We start from the raw sequence: 16,718 nt of genomic DNA, 5'->3' as shown, positions 1-16,718 counted from the left end.
GTTTCTGTGTTTGGCTGTTTCCATCAGTGCCTGATGTTTGTGATCTTTGATCTGTTCTGAAGTCTCTCTTTGTAACACAAATGTTGTTTGGCTTCTTTTGCAAACAAGGCAAAAGAACTTTAATGGATTCATTTGCTGATCTTACTTTTCTGATGCAAAGCCGTCCTTTCAACGCTTTAGAAAGAAAACCAAACAATGTTTTTAAAACTTTCCCAAAATGTAAAAGCTATTAAAACCATAAACTTCTGCTCCTTGATCATGTGATTCTTCTTCTAGACTGTCTGTAATTGTTATTGCTGATTGTCAATAAAGTTGTTTTTTATAAGTTATGTTGTAAAGGAAGCTTGTGGCGAGGGAGGAGGGGCGACTAAAAGCAGGTTCATATAGTGGGAAAGTCCTCAGGTCATGTGAGGATATTTACTGATGCGTCAACACTGTCAGATAAAAGAACGGCTGCTGCATTTGTTCTCCCACAAATAAGTTTGGTGATGAGTAAAAGAATTACAGATGATGTGGCAGTTTATACTGGGAGCTGGTAGTGATGTTACTGGCTTGAACTGGGTGGAGGACGCACTAATATGCAGGTATGTGGTTTGCTGGGACTCTAGCAGCGTGCTAGTGAGCACAGGTGATATGTCTTCAGACTCTAGGCAACATATTGTTTTTGATATACTTCATTTACTGTATAGAATCAAACACAGAGGGATAGAAGTGGATTTCTTATGGCTCCCTGTGAATATCGGTGTTGATGCAATGAACAGGACGATAAGTTTAAAAAGGTGCAGCAAGAAGAAGTCGTGCAGGTTTGACTATAAAATACAGTGAAAGTGAGGTGAAGAGTATAATGAAGGTAAAGATGAAGGACGAGTGGCAGGCACACTGGGACAGAGACGGGAAAGGCAGATATTATTATACAGAAAACAGTCGTGTAGAAGAAGCTGCAGCAGAGACCAGGATGGAATCTGGAGAGTCAGAGTTGGTCACACAGGCTTGAATAGCACACTTAAAAAGGTAAACATGACACAGGAAGTGTGACTTCTGTGGACCAGAGGAGACGTTTGACGGGTTGTTAGCGTCGTCAGGATGCTGGATGGAAACGCTGTGCCTGATAGGATGATTACAGGCTGGACTTTGTCTTCCTGTTACAGATGGATCCAGGCCCTGGATGACTGCTGGACACACATGACCCACACTAGGCTGCCTTCATCCATCCTTTCCTCCTTCACTGAGACTCAGAGTCAGCATGTATGTATTTATCAGTGATTTGAATCCTTTCATTACAGAGTGAAGTTAAAGTAGACGTGTGAACACACTAATAAACACAAAGGGACACAACTACTACTCCATGATGGAAAGCTGAAGTATTACACAGCTTTATGAACCTCCTGTTATCCTGGTAGACGAGTACAGCAATAAATCTTTTACTTGAACATCTTCTGGCTCCAATAAGCTTTGAAATGTGACCATGAAGTTAGAGACACACTGACTGAAACCCACAGCTGTGACTGTGGATCACATCCACACACAGTGTAGCTGCTGTCTCTGTGTGAGCCTTTGCACTGCTGCTCGCAGCACCGTTATATCACTCAGCGCTCGCTGCTGTTATTGAATCCACTTTTTACTGTCCGTGCAATCAAGCTCCTCTGCAGAGCTAGAAAATATCTTCGAACCAGTTTATGTGTTAGGGGATCCTTTGCAGTTGTGACTGTTGCCTCTGTTTTTGTCCTTTGGTTCCTGGGAGCCTTTTACATTTCCATCAGCAACAAATATCTGAACAGGCTTTATTGTAGGAAATACAGGAGTAAATAGTTGTCATTATTTATTAGATGTTGTTAAAGATGATCCGATGCTTGTTTAGTTTAATGCTGTGGCTTCAGTCAGCATCACTGTGCTGTATAGTTTTATTTTTCTGATCCTTCTGTTAAAGTTGCTGAATAAAAGCTGGTTGGTCTGCACCTCACCTCTGCCTCGAGCCTCCTTCTTTAAAGCAGCAGAGGCTCTTCATTCAGGTATCACAGCTCGAGTTGTTCTGCAGGAGACCCAGAGTACTGTCCTTGGTCCATAATGACATTAACTTTGATTCATGTCAACATGAAGCCTGAACGTCTGTGATGAACACACTATCAGCATCACTGACATATTTCATCATTTAAAAACACTTCCTGTCACTGTGGTGGTTACAGTGACATCATGCAGTTTGTGCTTTGACCTCCAGAGGGCGACAAATCAGCACAGACAGAGAGCTCCATTCAAACTTTGCTGCCATCAGGAATAATTCTTCAAATATAATCATCAGTGTTTGAGCAGTTATGATATCAGGGACAATCTAGACATGTGTGACAATACTGAACATGTCACATGACACACCTCAAACATCATGTGATCCACTCTCAGTCTGCACTTTCATTCATGACTTCATGAATTTATGATCAGTTTACTCCTGAAATATTCAAATGCTGCAGGGTGAAGAACAACAAAGTGCTGACACATGTTTGTGTTTCAAACAGGAAAACCAGCAGAAATAAATCATCTTTGGACAACATGACAGAGATTAGTGAGTTTCCAAGTTGCACTTGAATGCAGCACAGACAGATTCTGATGTTCGTGGTTGTAAACGTGTCCTCAAACGCCGCTCTGACTCTTTCCTTCCTGCTCAAAGTTCCTCTTTTCTGAACTTGGTGTTTGTGCCTGACGCTGATCGTCTCCGTGTGGAGCTCCGTGTGAAGGTAACGTTAGCAGTGTGTAATGTTTCCTGGCTAACATCAGCTGTGTGCAGCTCAGTTCCAGCACAAATCTGCCGCTCCATAGTTCACGGTAACGGACTCATGAGGTCGACCGTTAAACGCTCTCCCGCCATTTTGTCTGTGTGCGCGGATGTGTACGTTTTTGTTACCACTGTCATCTCATCAATAGCCTATTTGTAAAAGATCTCTGTTCATAGTTTAGTTGGATTTTAAAACTCTGTAGTTGGACAGTTTTATTTTGGACTGATGCTAAAATTCTTGCTGATTGTTTCTGTCGAGGTTTTGTACTTGACATCCGCCATTTTGGATGTGATAAGCTGTAGAGAGTGCGTCCAAAAAGAGAAACCAGAAAGAGAACCTGTTTTATTAATAACCTCTTGCAAATAGAAGAATATGAAAAAAACAACAACAAATAGGATAAAACCTTTAAATTACTTGAATTTTTAAACTCACCATCATCTGTTAACACAAATTTGATCATTTCAAATTTTTTTCATTTTCTCTTCCCAGTTACTTCTTTCTCATTCTCTTCATTCTCCTTGTCACCTTACGTCTCACTCCTTAACTGAAGTTATAGTTCTAACATAAGAAGTCCCACCAACGTCCTTTATTTAATCTCTGTGTTGTCACAGTTATTATCATCAGATCAGACATGAGACCCAGACAACAACATAAGTTTACAAGCTAACATCATGTCAGCTAACATTAGACGATAGCATCATAAACTTTAAATTACTTTGCCTCTGATCAACAGTTTGATTACATTCTCACATCACAGGTTTATTTGCTAAGTGTGAGTCCGCCCACATTAGATCCACTTTTCAGCAGGTGGAATAATTTGTAGTATATAGGTAATACATCAACAATGCTGCCGTGGCTAAGTTAAGAATATTTAAAATGTCATTTCCAAAACTTGCATATGATCTGCAATTTGTAGCAGATCTACTGACTGTCACAGAGCAGCTGGAGCAGTCTCGAATGCAGGTCAGTCCACTGCTGCCCCCTGTGGCCAAGTGCCATAGCTACTGCTGGATGAACTCGTGACACATCTGCACCTGTTTCTATGAACACATTGAGTCTGAGTGGCTGCACTTACACTGGTGCATTCAACATATTGAAAGATGGCAGCAATGTGGATTGTCAAGACTCAAACCAACCGTTGAGCAAAGACAGCAGCATCACTTGTTTCTGTTTGTTATACAGCCAGATTTACTCGTGACACACATGTGCAGCTGCTTTATCACCTATTCTGAATTTGTTTCAAGCACAATACATTTGTTACACATGTTGGGATATTGTGTTTGTTTTAAATGTTATATACCTGTGTGGTATGTGACTTGTGTTGCCATGACGCCAGGTCTCTCTTGGAAATGAGATTTTTAATCTCAATGAGATTTTTTTTTACCTGGATAAATAAAGGACTAATTTGTAACTTTCAGTGTTTTCCGGTCTTCCAAAAGAAAAAAACCTTCAACTACATGACATGCAGTTGTGTATTTGTTTTCACCTTATCATACACTTGAAGTTTTACAAATCACCACTTCTTTAGTGAATATCATTTCAGTCTCAGACAATCTCGTTTCTCTTACAGAGGTTGAATGCACCTTCTGCGGATGGCCGTACCACACAGTGTGCGTGGACTTCCCCTGCACAGAAGGCAACTACAAATGCTGTGAATGCTAAATAAACAGAAACAAATTATCCCTGTTGTCTTTGCTTGATGATTGGTTTGAGTCTTGACAATCCACATTGCTGGCGTTGCATCTTTCAATGCCAGCAATGGCAGGTATCAGTGCTCAAGCCTTTTGTGTTTGTTTCCAACAAGTTGCCCACCTCGGGAAACAAAAATGTGTTCTTTTACTTGTCAGATGAACATATGAGACACTTTGACTCTTCAGTGCAGTGTGGAGCCTAACAAAGATCTGTTTTGTGTCCCAGCTGATCAGCAGGAGGAGGAGAGTCTGACGGAGCAGCAGAGGAACATTTTCAGCTACTTGGACTCAGCTCAGCCACTACAGAGGAAACAATGAGCTCAACACAGAAGGTGACAGACAGAGCAGGACCATATGACCAAAGATATTTATCACCATATACATTTGAACATTTGCCATAACGATGTAGCTGACGATAGAATTGACACCAGACAAAATACTTTACAGCTGCACAACTTTATTAAAAAGCCATCAATGTATTTTCACTGAAACAAGCAGCTGTTGTTTATGTGCATTAAAGTTATATAAAAATGTAACAGTGCAAATGCAAATTCCTCGCTGACAGTTTAACCAAAAGGCGTTTCCAGTGGAAACTGGCCGACACATCCTGAGCATAACCATGTATAATATCCACTAAACTTCAGAAGAGGTTATACAGTCGTGGCCAAAAGGTTTGAGAATTGCATAAATATTGGAACCTGGAGAAGTTGCTGCTTAAGTTTTTATAATAGCATTTTGCCTGCACTCCAGAATGTTATGAGGAGTAATCAGATGAACTGCATCGTCCTTCTTTGCCATGAAAACGAACTTAATCCCCAAAACGCCTTACCACTGCATAGGGCTGCCACAAATGTTTGTGTCTGTGTGTGCCTGTATGTCTGTGTCTATATGTCAGGTTGGGTGTCAGGCGCCACCTCTCTGGGGACATCTCAGGCCCTCCAAGGTTTGGAGGCCTATCTCCCCCTACCACCACTTCCCCTGCCAGTGGCGGACCCCCTCAGACATCGGTGCGTTGGTGGTTCTTTGTGTCCGGGGATGGGCGTCCAGGTACACACCGGCTCACTCCTTGGCGGCCGCTTATCGGGGCCTGGAGCCTGGGGCTCGCTCGGGCCACTTCGGAGGTGGGGTGCCCCCGGCCTCTCGGCCTGGGGCTCGGTCACTCAGGCACAGCTGGCTGCCGGCGGAGCTCACGGGCGCGTCACTGCAACTCCCCCTGGCTTCTGCTCCGCGGCTGCTGGGTGAACCCTCATCTGGGACTCTCCTCAGCTCTTACTGGGACAGTGGCGCGGCTGCCCCTCTGTTGGTCTTCCATGGTCTCTTGTGTTCTGGGGGCCTCTGGATGTCTGGAGTTTTGATCTCCTCCATACCCGCTTCACACCCTGGAGGACGGGGCTGTGGCCCCCCCACACTCCCTAGCAGATCATTACATGGAGAAACCTTTGGAATGCAAGCATGCTGATCCACACAGGTATGCACACATGGGTATTCACAGACGCGGACTAAAGCTTTCTTGGCTGCTGCCTCAAAGCACACTGTGCGCTGTCTATCTTGCGTGCTGCACAATATCGTTTATTATTTAGTAAATACTGATATCTATGACTAGCTAGTTTATTGTGATGGTGCTTTGTTTTCTCTATTATTATGTTGCTCTTTGTTGTTTGCTGTCTCCTCTGTTTGTTTTTTTTGTTTGTTTGTTTTTGTTTTTTTTTCTCCATACAGGTGACCCAGGAGTTTTTTTTTTTGTTGTTGTCTCTCTTCCCCCCCCTTCTCACCGTCTCTTCTCCCCTTTGGTTTTCTTTCTTTCTCTCCCCCTCTCTCTCTCATTCATTCCCCCTGTCCTATTTATTAAAAAAAAAAAAAAAAAAAAAAAAAAAAATGACAAAGGATGAACTGAAGCTCTGCCATCACGTAATGTCGCATACTGCTGTTTCTGATGTCATTTAAAAAAACAAACAAAAAAACAAATAAAATACTGAAAAAAGCCAAACAATAACATTTTTAAGTTTATCTAAGTGACTTATATATCATGTTTAACCTGAGTAGGGCGGTGGGTTTGAAAACGATCTGCCGGGAGTCCGGTGCTCTCATGGCCCCCGGCTAGCTATCGAGCTAGTGGGTAACAGACTTCTCCGAAAATGTCGGAGCGCTTTTGAAAATATGTGATGTCTTGATAAACTGAGCCGATATTTGAGGTTTACACAGCTACATTCTCGCCTGAAAATATGTTAAACGTTTATTTTGTGACCCAGAAAGAATAATAAGAGTAATATTAAAACTAACTAGCTGCCGCTATTGTTGGAAACTGCGCTGGGCCGCGCTATGAATTCTGGGACAGAGCTTCTTCTTCTTCGGGGTTTAACGGCAGCTGGCATCCTTGTACATGCAGTGCTGCCATCTTCTGTTTCAGTCCGTTATTACACTCTTAAATCCTGCTACTTATTCCTGCGTCTTTTGAGATCTTACAAAGCTTCAAACGACGCGTCGACTATTAAATCAGTCGTCGACGATTTTGATAGTCGACGTAATCGTGACTAGTCGACTAATCGTGGCAGCCTTACCACTGCATTTCATTGCTGTCATCAAAGGACCTGCTGAGACCATTTCAGTGATCGTCTTCTTAACTCAGGTCAGAATGTTGGCGAGCACGAGGCTGGAGATCATCATGGCTGTATCCCGATTCAGGTTCTGCAGCTTTAAAGTCCTCAAGGGCCGCAGACTCAAAGACCGCTAAGGCCGAAGTGCGAGGCTCGTAGGTTCGTGAAATGGGACGTCTAACCTCCGTCGCGCTGCCCAGGTTGCCTAGCAACCATGATACTAACAGTTATTTATATATATATATTTATATTATTTCTGAGAGTGTATCATGTAACACTATAGATCAACTTAGCTCAGAATATATAAAGCATATAAACAGTTACAGCAATATGATGCAACAAACACAGCAGCTACTGATCCAAAATACTCAAAGCTTCATAGAACTGAAACCAACATTTATTTTTAGCTCCATTCTGCTGCTGATACAGACTTTAGGTTTCTGAACATTAAACTTGTTGCTGCCTTTCATAGTGTGTAACTTGAAGGCCCTGAGTACTTTCTCCCACACTGAAAACACTGGGATGATCACATTATTTGAACATTACCTAATAAGACTGATTCAGCACAGACAGTTATGTTAAACTTTCCTAGCAGTCCTTCACAAACAGGGAACAGTCTGTCTATTCTCTCCATCTGTCAGCTGCTGCTGGCTCTTCCTCCTCCTCTTCCTCACACACTGCTGAGTTTGTCCTGGTGGATCATCAGGGCTGCAAAGCCTCACAGATGATGTGCAGCAGTGGGTCCCTCAGTCTGTCCTCACTCTGGACACTTGCAGTCGTCACACATGGAAATCAAATGTGTGATAAGCTGCAGGATTCAAACACAAGTGTAACTTATAAACACATGTTCATACTTTTATTCCACAATCAGAGAGAAAGAAACAGAGAGAGAGTGCAGGACAGACAGACAGGTGACAGTCTCAGGTGTACACACTGCTACACAACAGCACCAGAGAAGCAGGATTTAGTGTTTGTGTTATTACGAGTGTAAACAAGAAGAGTTCCAGATGGTGCAGTGGACACATGTGTGACTGCTGTGATTAAAGCATCTTTCTTTCAGCTTAACGAGTGAACCGTCAGCTCGTTCAAACACACGTTAAAGTGCGTTTGGCTCGACACCACCGAACAGAGGCAGCAATATAACACAGCTAACATTAACAGTGCAGTGGATCCTGCTTGTGCCGTGATGTTCAGGACTGCAAACCGAGCAGCATCACTGACTTTCAGCTTGTTGTGTTTGTGGATATATGACTGACTTTAATTATCCACAAAATCATCACATTCTCTGTCAGATTAAGGTCGACTATTGAACGGCGTATATTTTAAAGGCTTTAAAACCAAGTTAACGCTGAAAGTACAAACATCACTAATGTCACATAACTCTGCCGACAAGGCATAGCTATGGCTATGAAATGCTCTTTGTGTATCACTTCTTCATTATGAAAGATGTCATTAATGCACTAGTAATGTCTCATCTGGAGTATTGTTCAATCATTTGGTCAGCAGCTAATAAGACAGATCTTAACAGACTTCAGTTAGTCCAGAATAAGGCGTCCAGATTAGTGTGAAGATGTTCATACTATACTAATATTGATCAAATGCATAATAACCTTTCTTGGCTTCCTGTACAGGCTAAAATATTCTATGGCTTACTTGTAGTTCTAAAGAAAGCAATTCTGTTAAACACACCACATTTATTCTGCTCAGCTGCAGTATCCAGATGAAATACATCATCATATTACACAGTTTTCAACAAACTGCAATTTAGTAAATGCTCGAGTTAAAAGTAACGTTTTGTAAAACTGTTACATTTAGAGCAACTTTTAAGTGGAATAAATTGCCTTAAAAAATTAGAGAATTATTCAAAACTTTAATGAACACTTAAAAGCCGATTTACAGAGCTTTTAGTTGTTGTAAATATTGTAAGACATGATTTGTTTTTGAAATTTGTGTAATGTGCCTCAATGTTATTGATATTATTATTATTATTATTGATTGCTTATATTTGAACAATTGTGAAACCTCACTGTGGATGTAAGAGTGAAATTATGTGGATATCTTGAATCCACTTTATTGTGTAATATTTTATGTGAGTATTTGACGGAAGACGAGCAACATCTGTTGTGGAAGCTAACGGGGTTCCTTTAGAATAAACAAACATAGGATTTATTATCACTGAATAATTCTGTATAAATCTATACAAATTATAGAAATATGTAATAGGAAACAACAAAATAATCTAAATTATAAAATAGTGTGTGTGTGTGTGTGTGTGTGTGTGTGTGTGTGTGTGTGTGTGTGTGTGTGTGTGTGTGTGTGTGTGTGTGTGTGTGCATGATTTTAGTGTTTGAACAGTCATGAATTATCTTTAACAGCAGGTTGGATGTAATGTGTTAGAACTACCAGCAGGTGGGGATAAGAGACCTTTAAGGTGTTTGGTGCCACGCTCCACCTTCAGGTTTAAAACTAGTGTTAATGGAGTTTGAAGGTTGAGTTTGTTCCACGACTGCATTTCACTCACTGCCTCTGTTTGTATCTCTGTCACTGCAGGACCAACATGGAGCCAGAAGTCAGCGCTCTCAGGAGGCCGACAAACCTCACAGAAGAAAGGGAGAGAAAAAACACACCTGTGACGAGTGTGGGAAGGGTTTTACTGGGAAGGCTTCACTAAAACAGCATCAGGTCATCCACACTGGAGAGAGACCGTTCAGCTGTGACTTGTGTGGAAAGTCTTTTTCCTTGAAGCGTTCCCTAAAAACACACCAACTCATCCACAGTGGAGTTAAAGCGTACAGCTGTGATCAGTGTGGGAGAGCTTTTACTCACAGTAGCCACTTACAGAGTCATCTAGTTACCCACTCAGGAATTAAGCCATACAGCTGTGACGAGTGTGGAAAGTCTTTTTCCTTGAAGGGTTACCTAAAAAGACACCAACTCATCCACAGTGGAGTTAAAGCGTACAGCTGTGATCAGTGTGGCAGAGCTTTTACTCACAGTAGCAGCTTACAGAGTCATCTAGTTACCCACTCTGGATTTAAGCCATACAGCTGTGACGAGTGTGGGAAGGGTTTTACTCAGAAGGCTTCACTAAAACAGCATCAGGTCATCCACACTGGAGAGAGACCGTTCAGCTGTGACTTGTGTGGAAAGTCTTTTTCCTTGAAGGGTTCCCTAAAACAACACCAACTCATCCACAGTGGAGTTAAAGCGTACAGCTGTGATCAGTGTGGCAGAGCTTTTACTCACAGTAGCAGCTTACAGAGTCATCTAGTTACCCACTCTGGATTTAAGCCATACAGCTGTGACGAGTGTGGGAAGGGTTTTACTCAGAAGGCTTCACTAAAACAGCATCAGGTCATCCACACTGGAGAGAGACCGTTCAGCTGTGACTTGTGTGGAAAGTCTTTTTCCTTGAAGGGTTCCCTAAAACAACACCAACTCATCCACAGTGGAGTTAAAGCGTACAGCTGTGATCAGTGTGGCAGAGCTTTTACTCAAAGTAGCAGCTTACAGAGTCATCTAGTTACCCACTCTGGATTTAAGCCATACAGCTGTGACGAGTGTGGGAAGGGTTTTACTCAGAAGGCTTCACTAAAACAGCATCAGGTCATCCACACTGGAGAGAGACCGTTCAGCTGTGACTTGTGTGGAAAGTCTTTTTCCTTGAAGGGTTCCCTAAAACAACACCAACTCATCCACAGTGGAGTTAAAGCGTACAGCTGTGATCAGTGTGGCAGAGCTTTTACACACAGTAGCAGCTTACAGAGTCATCTAGTTACCCACTCTGGAATTAAGCCATACAGCTGTGACGAGTGTGGGAAAGGTTTTACTGAGAAGGCTTCACTAAAACAGCATCAGGTCATCCACACTGGAGAGAGACCGTTCAGCTGTGACTTGTGTGGAAAGTCTTTTTCCTTGAAGGGTTACCTAAAACAACACCAACTCATCCACAGTGGAGTTAAAGCGTACAGCTGTGATCAGTGTGGCAGAGCTTTTACTCAAAGTAGCAGCTTACAGAAGCATCTAGTTACCCACTCTGGAATTAACCCTTGAGCTCCCCTAGGGAAAAATGGGACCCGCTTGGGTACTTTTGGATTTTTGATTCTCAATATATCAGTCATTTTAAAGACTAGTTGCATGAAACTTGGCCAGGATGTGTGTTTTAGGATTATTTTTTAAATTCAATGATCCCCTCTATGGTGTGGTGTATAGTAAAGGAGATTCACATATGTACCCCCTGCAGTCACCCTTGTACCCGCTTGGGCCCCATTGACTCCCATTATAATCACATATTTTCGATATACTGTAATCCTGACATGTGATAATTTTTTTCTCGTGAATACCTAATGGATCTAAGCCTCTGCCTTCAAAATAAAGGAAAAATATGTTTTGGATCCAATGAGCACAATATTAGGTACAGCACCACCATAGACATTTTCAGTGGTTTTGAATGCAGGACATGGTTATCTTATTATGCAAAATACATGACAATAAAACAGCTGACCACCATAAAATAGTCTTGATGTAGTGGAACTGATATAAGAGAGTGGTGTGAATGTGATTGAGAATATATTTATACTGTGTGTGTGTGTCGGTCGCAAACAAAACAGCCCGTAGAGCCGCCTCCTTGAAGTGAACAACGGCAGCCTGCTTCGTTTTTTTTCTCTTTTCTTTGAACCTCTGTCAATGTTATTTTTCTGACTTGGCTGAGGGCAAAAACAAGGCTCATTGTGCAGAGAAGGGAGGGGTGTGAAAGCAGCCACTTCTTTGTTGAGCCAGAGGGGGGGAGGGGTGTGAAAACAGCCACCTGCTTGCTGAGCAGAGGGGGAGGGGCAGTCGTTACTCTCCCAGGCAAGTCAGCAGAGCGGAGGGAGAGAGACAGAGAGAGATCCTTTTCTATCTTCTTGGATTCAAGTGCACATTTGAAGTCTGTGGGAATAGTTTGCAGCCTTGTCTTACTAGTCATTTCTGCACAGACGCCACGAAATGCACAGATGCGCGCACCACAACACGAAGCGCACGGTCAATTTAGGGGAGCTTGGAAGCAGTGATCATCCTGCAAACAGCGCATTATTATCGTAACGGCTGCAAAAGTTAGGATATGTCCTGTCTGCAACATCCATCCATCTAGAGGTTCGTGCTATAAAATGTAAATTACATCTTTGTTCAGTTTGTTGTTGAGTTTGCTAAGGTCAGTTCAGTTTCCCAGTGTCACAGGAATGGAACAGGAGGGAGAGACAGAAAATGATCATCGTCTATCCAATAAGATAGAGGATGATCATTTTTTAATTCAGGTGCACCTTTGAAGTCTGTGAGAATAGTTTGCAGACTTGTCTTACTAGTCATTTCTGCACAGATGCCACGAAATGAACAGATGCGCGCATGCACAACACAAAGCGCACGGTCAATTTAGGGGAGGCTTTTGCTGAGAAAGCGCAGCGTTCCAAAAAGCTGAAGCAGTGCTCATTGTGCAAACAGCACATTGTTATCGTAACTGCTGCAAAGATATATATAAGATATGTCCTGTCTGCAAAATCTAACCATCTTATGGTTCATGCTATGTATGATAATGTAAATTACATCTTTGTTTAGTTTGTTGTTGAGTTTGTTCAGGTCAGTTCAGTTTGTTTTTTTGCAATAAAGTGTTATTGTTCCAAAAATAATAATGCATTCAAATCAATGTTGTTATGAATTATTTACCTATTCAAGGCTGTAATAACCTCATGCCAAATACTTCCATTTGCAAGTCATTTTTTGAAAATATTGCATATTATGGGTTTCCCCCCCCAAAAAACAGGGGTTTTTTTTATGACAATAAAGCCATAAAAACCTAAAAAATATTTAAAAAATAATGAAAAACTTTATATCTGTGGTTAGGTCTGAAGTTGTTTAAAAGATCTGATGTGAAAAAAATCAGAAAAAAAATTCATATATGATATTGCTATATCACCTTTTGTCAGGGGACCCGTGTGGGTACGAAGGGGAACTAATGGGTGTAAATTTTAAAAACTCTTATTACTCCAAAAATAATAATGCATTCAAATCAATGTTGTTATGAATTATTTACCTATTCAAGGCTGTAATAACTTCATGCCAAATGCTTCCATTTGCAAGTCATTTTTTGAAAATATTGCATATTATGGGTTTTTCCCCCCAAAAAAACAGGGTTTTTTATGACAATAAAGCCATAAAAACCTAAAAAATATTTAAAAAATAATGAAAAACTTTATATCTGTGGTTAGGTCTGAAGTTGTTTAAAAGATCTGATGTGAAAAAAATCAGAAAAAAAATTCATATATGATATTGCTATATCACCTTTTGTCAGGGGACCCGTGTGGGTACGAAGGGGCACAGATGGGTGTAAATTTGAAAAACTCTTATTACTCCAAAAATAATAATGCATTCAAATCAATGTTGTTATGAATTATTTACCTATTCAAGGCTGTAATAACTTCATGCCAAATACTTCCATTTGCAAGTCATTTTTTGAAAATATTGCATATTATGGGTTTTTCCCCCCCAAAAAACAGGGTTTTTTATGACAATAAAGCCATAAAAACCTAAAAAATATTTAAAAAATAATGAAAAACTTTATATCTGTGGTTAGGTCTGAAGTTGTTTAAAAGATCTGATGTGAAAAAAATCAGAAAAAAAATTCATATATGATATTGCTATCACCTTTTGTCAGGGGACCCGTGTGGGTACGAAGGGGCACAGATGGGTGTAAATTTGAAAAACTCTTATTACTCCAAAAATAATAATGCATTCAAATCAATGTTGTTATGAATTATTTACCTATTCAAGGCTGTAATAACTTCATGCCAAATACTTCCATTTGCAAGTCATTTTTTGAAAATATTGCATATTATGGGTTTTTCCCCCCAAAAAAACAGGGTTTTTTATGACAATAAGGCCATAAAAACCTAAAAAATATTTAAAAAATAATGAAAAACTTTATATCTGTGGTTAGGTCTGAAGTTGTTTAAAAGATCTGATGTGAAAAAAATCAGAAAAAAAATTCATATATGATATTGCTATATCACCTTTTGTCAGGGGACCCGTGTGGGTACGAAGGGGCACAGATGGGTGTAAATTTGAAAAACTCTTATTACTCCAAAAATAATAATGCATTCAAATCAATGTTGTTATGAATTATTTACCTATTCAAGGCTGTAATAACTTCATGCCAAATACTTCCATTTGCAAGTCATTTTTTGAAAATATTGCATATTATGGGTTTTTCCCCCCAAAAAAACAGGGTTTTTTATGACAATAAAGCCATAAAAACCTAAAAAATATTTAAAAAATAATGAAAAACTTTATATCTGTGGTTAGGTCTGAAGTTGTTTAAAAGATCTGATGTGAAAAAAATCAGAAAAAAAATTCATATATGATATTGCTATATCACCTTTTGTCAGGGGACCCGTGTGGGTACGAAGGGGCACAGATGGGTATAAATTTTGAGGGATGCTCAAGGGTTAAGCCATACAGCTGTGACATCTGTGGAAAAACTTTCAGCCGGAGAGGGAGCCGAAATACACACCTACGCATTCACACCAGACATGATGTGTACTGCTGTGAACAGTGTGGCAAATACTTTACAACAGACGCAGACTTACAACGACACATGTTTACCCACACTGAGGAGAGACCTTATCAATGTGAGCTGTGTGAGAAGACTTTTAAATCTCCACGTTACCTGAGACGACACCAACAGATCCACACCAGAAAGAGACTCTACAAGTGCAGCTACTGTGAGGTATGTATTTATATTGTTATCTTGTCATTTTAGCCTGACTGTTTGGAACAACTCTGCTCATTAAACTGTGTTAGCATGTTAGCAATTCTACTGCATGGAAAAGCAGCTCTGAGTGATTATTCAGATTTTCCTTTCAGTTATGATTTTAGTATTACTGTAGTATTATGGTGGTAGTATTGTAGTTATTGCAGCCCAGTAAACTGAGTGTGTTAACTGAAACAGTCAAATGTAGTTGGACGTCTGCAGAGATGCTCTTTATTTCAGGCGACGTTCAGGATACAAATGTTGAAGGACTGACTTACACTGTCTTTGTGTCTTTGTTTAGAAGCAGAGCAACACAGATGGATCCAGTTCTCAACCCTGTCATCACTGTGGTGGTGGGAAAGACTTTCATTGTGACCTCTGTGGAAAAACTTTCAGTCGGCAAAAGACCCTAAAAAGACATCAACGTAGACACACTGGAGACAAACTGAAATACTGCAAAGAATGTGGGAGAAGCTTCACCACATCAAGTGAGTTAAAACAACATGAACTGATTCACAGTGGGGTTAAAAAGCACCTCTGTGATCAGTGTGGGTCATCCTTCACCACTGCAAGTCAGCTTAAAACACACAAAGGAGTCCACACAGGAGAGAAACCACACAAGTGCAGACACTGTGAGAGAAGCTTCTCACAGTCAGGTAATCGTAACATTCATGAACGTGCACACATGGAAGGAAACTACAGCTGTGACCAGTGTGACAAGAGCTTCAGGAATCTCAGTTCATACTCTGCACACAAACGATCCCACGTTACTAATAAACTGTTTCACTGTTACCAATGTGCCCAAACATTCACCTCATTGTCTGCTCTGTGCAAACATCAGTGCGATCACTCAGGGCTGAAATCACTCCCATCACTGGATCACAGTGAATCTGAAGACACAGAAAGATCCTCTGGTTTCTGTGTCAGACTCAAAAAGCTTGAGATCAGGCTCCACAGAGTTCAGATAGAATCATTTAAACTTGTGTTGAACTGAACTGGTTGCTGGGCTGAACTTCTACATAATACAGATCTACATGGGATCTTCTTTTCTGTTGTTTTACTGAGTCAGTTTTGTCCTTTTTTCTCTGTCCTGGTTTTGCTCGTCTGTAAATGATTGAAACTCAGTCAAATAGTTCATTGTTCTCCAGCAAAACGTTTTGGAAACTCATGTTTAACCTTTAAAACTCTGACATGTTTTAGCACACAAGGCTTCATCGGGGAGTTCACTCATGATTGGACCATGAGAACAAAGGTTTTTAGTTCTTTCAAAGAGAGTCTTGGAGATGTTTGATGTTTCTGTTTTTCTGAAACCACCTGAAAGAAAAACTATTTTTCTTGCTTTATGTAGTGTGGAAGTTTTTAATGTTTCTTCATCTGTGATGTTCTTGAATGTGTTCACGTGAAGATGGTACAAATAAACTGTCCTTTCAGCTTTAGCTCCTAATTTATTCATTATTTATGGATGTAGCACAGCAGCCGTCTCTTGATTAACACATGGAGGGCTCGGGATCTGATGGTGTCGTCTCCCTAATTTGCCCACTCAGTAAATCTCACTCATGGCCAAGAAATTGAAATAAACCTTGTTTCCCTGCTGGATAGTGATCCACTGTAACTCTGCTCCTCCTTCCTGTTTAGGATTTCTGTGGCTGAAGTAAAATTCCCTCCATCCATCACTTATCCCAGCTAACCCAAAGTGAAATAAAGTTTTGCTCGTCTTAAAAAAGCATTACAATAATGGGCATTACCAATGCAAACTGAATGATACAGAAGATGAAAGAAGAGACTTTGATCAGTTAATAAAGCTCATGATCTGGATTCATTGTGGCTGCTACACAGATACTTCTGGGTCACTTCTCTCAGTTAGGAACCTTCCTCACCAAACTGA

At 40.7% G+C, this 16,718-nt stretch overlaps 2 protein-coding genes across 2 annotated transcripts in view; both read left to right on the top strand.

Annotated features, from left to right (window-relative positions):
- The window catches only part of LOC308404084 (uncharacterized protein), a gene marked incomplete at its 3' end in the record, with an annotated part of 158,749 nt that extends 147,646 nt beyond the window's left edge, over positions 1-11,103 (top strand). Inside the window, exons 2-3 of the mRNA XM_080893930.1 lie at positions 4,683-4,788; positions 9,601-11,103. Of these exons, the coding sequence (XP_080750056.1) occupies positions 4,771-4,788; positions 9,601-11,103 (1,521 nt within the window). The 5' untranslated portion in view covers positions 4,683-4,770. The remainder of the gene's footprint in view (positions 1-4,682; positions 4,789-9,600) is intronic.
- LOC308397880 (uncharacterized protein) overlaps positions 1-16,269 on the top strand; it is a 350,136-nt gene extending 333,867 nt beyond the window's left edge. Inside the window, exon 4 of the mRNA XM_080884118.1 lies at positions 15,135-16,269. Within this exon, the coding sequence (XP_080740244.1) occupies positions 15,135-15,827 (693 nt within the window). The 3' untranslated portion in view covers positions 15,828-16,269. The remainder of the gene's footprint in view (positions 1-15,134) is intronic.
- Positions 16,270-16,718: the final 449 nt, after the last annotated feature.

The sequence above is a fragment of the Rhamphochromis sp. 'chilingali' genome, assembly GCF_963969265.1.
Source record: "Rhamphochromis sp. 'chilingali' genome assembly, chromosome: 1".
NCBI lineage: Eukaryota > Metazoa > Chordata > Actinopteri > Cichliformes > Cichlidae > Rhamphochromis > Rhamphochromis sp. 'chilingali'.
This window is presented reverse-complemented; position numbering and strand designations above follow the sequence as displayed.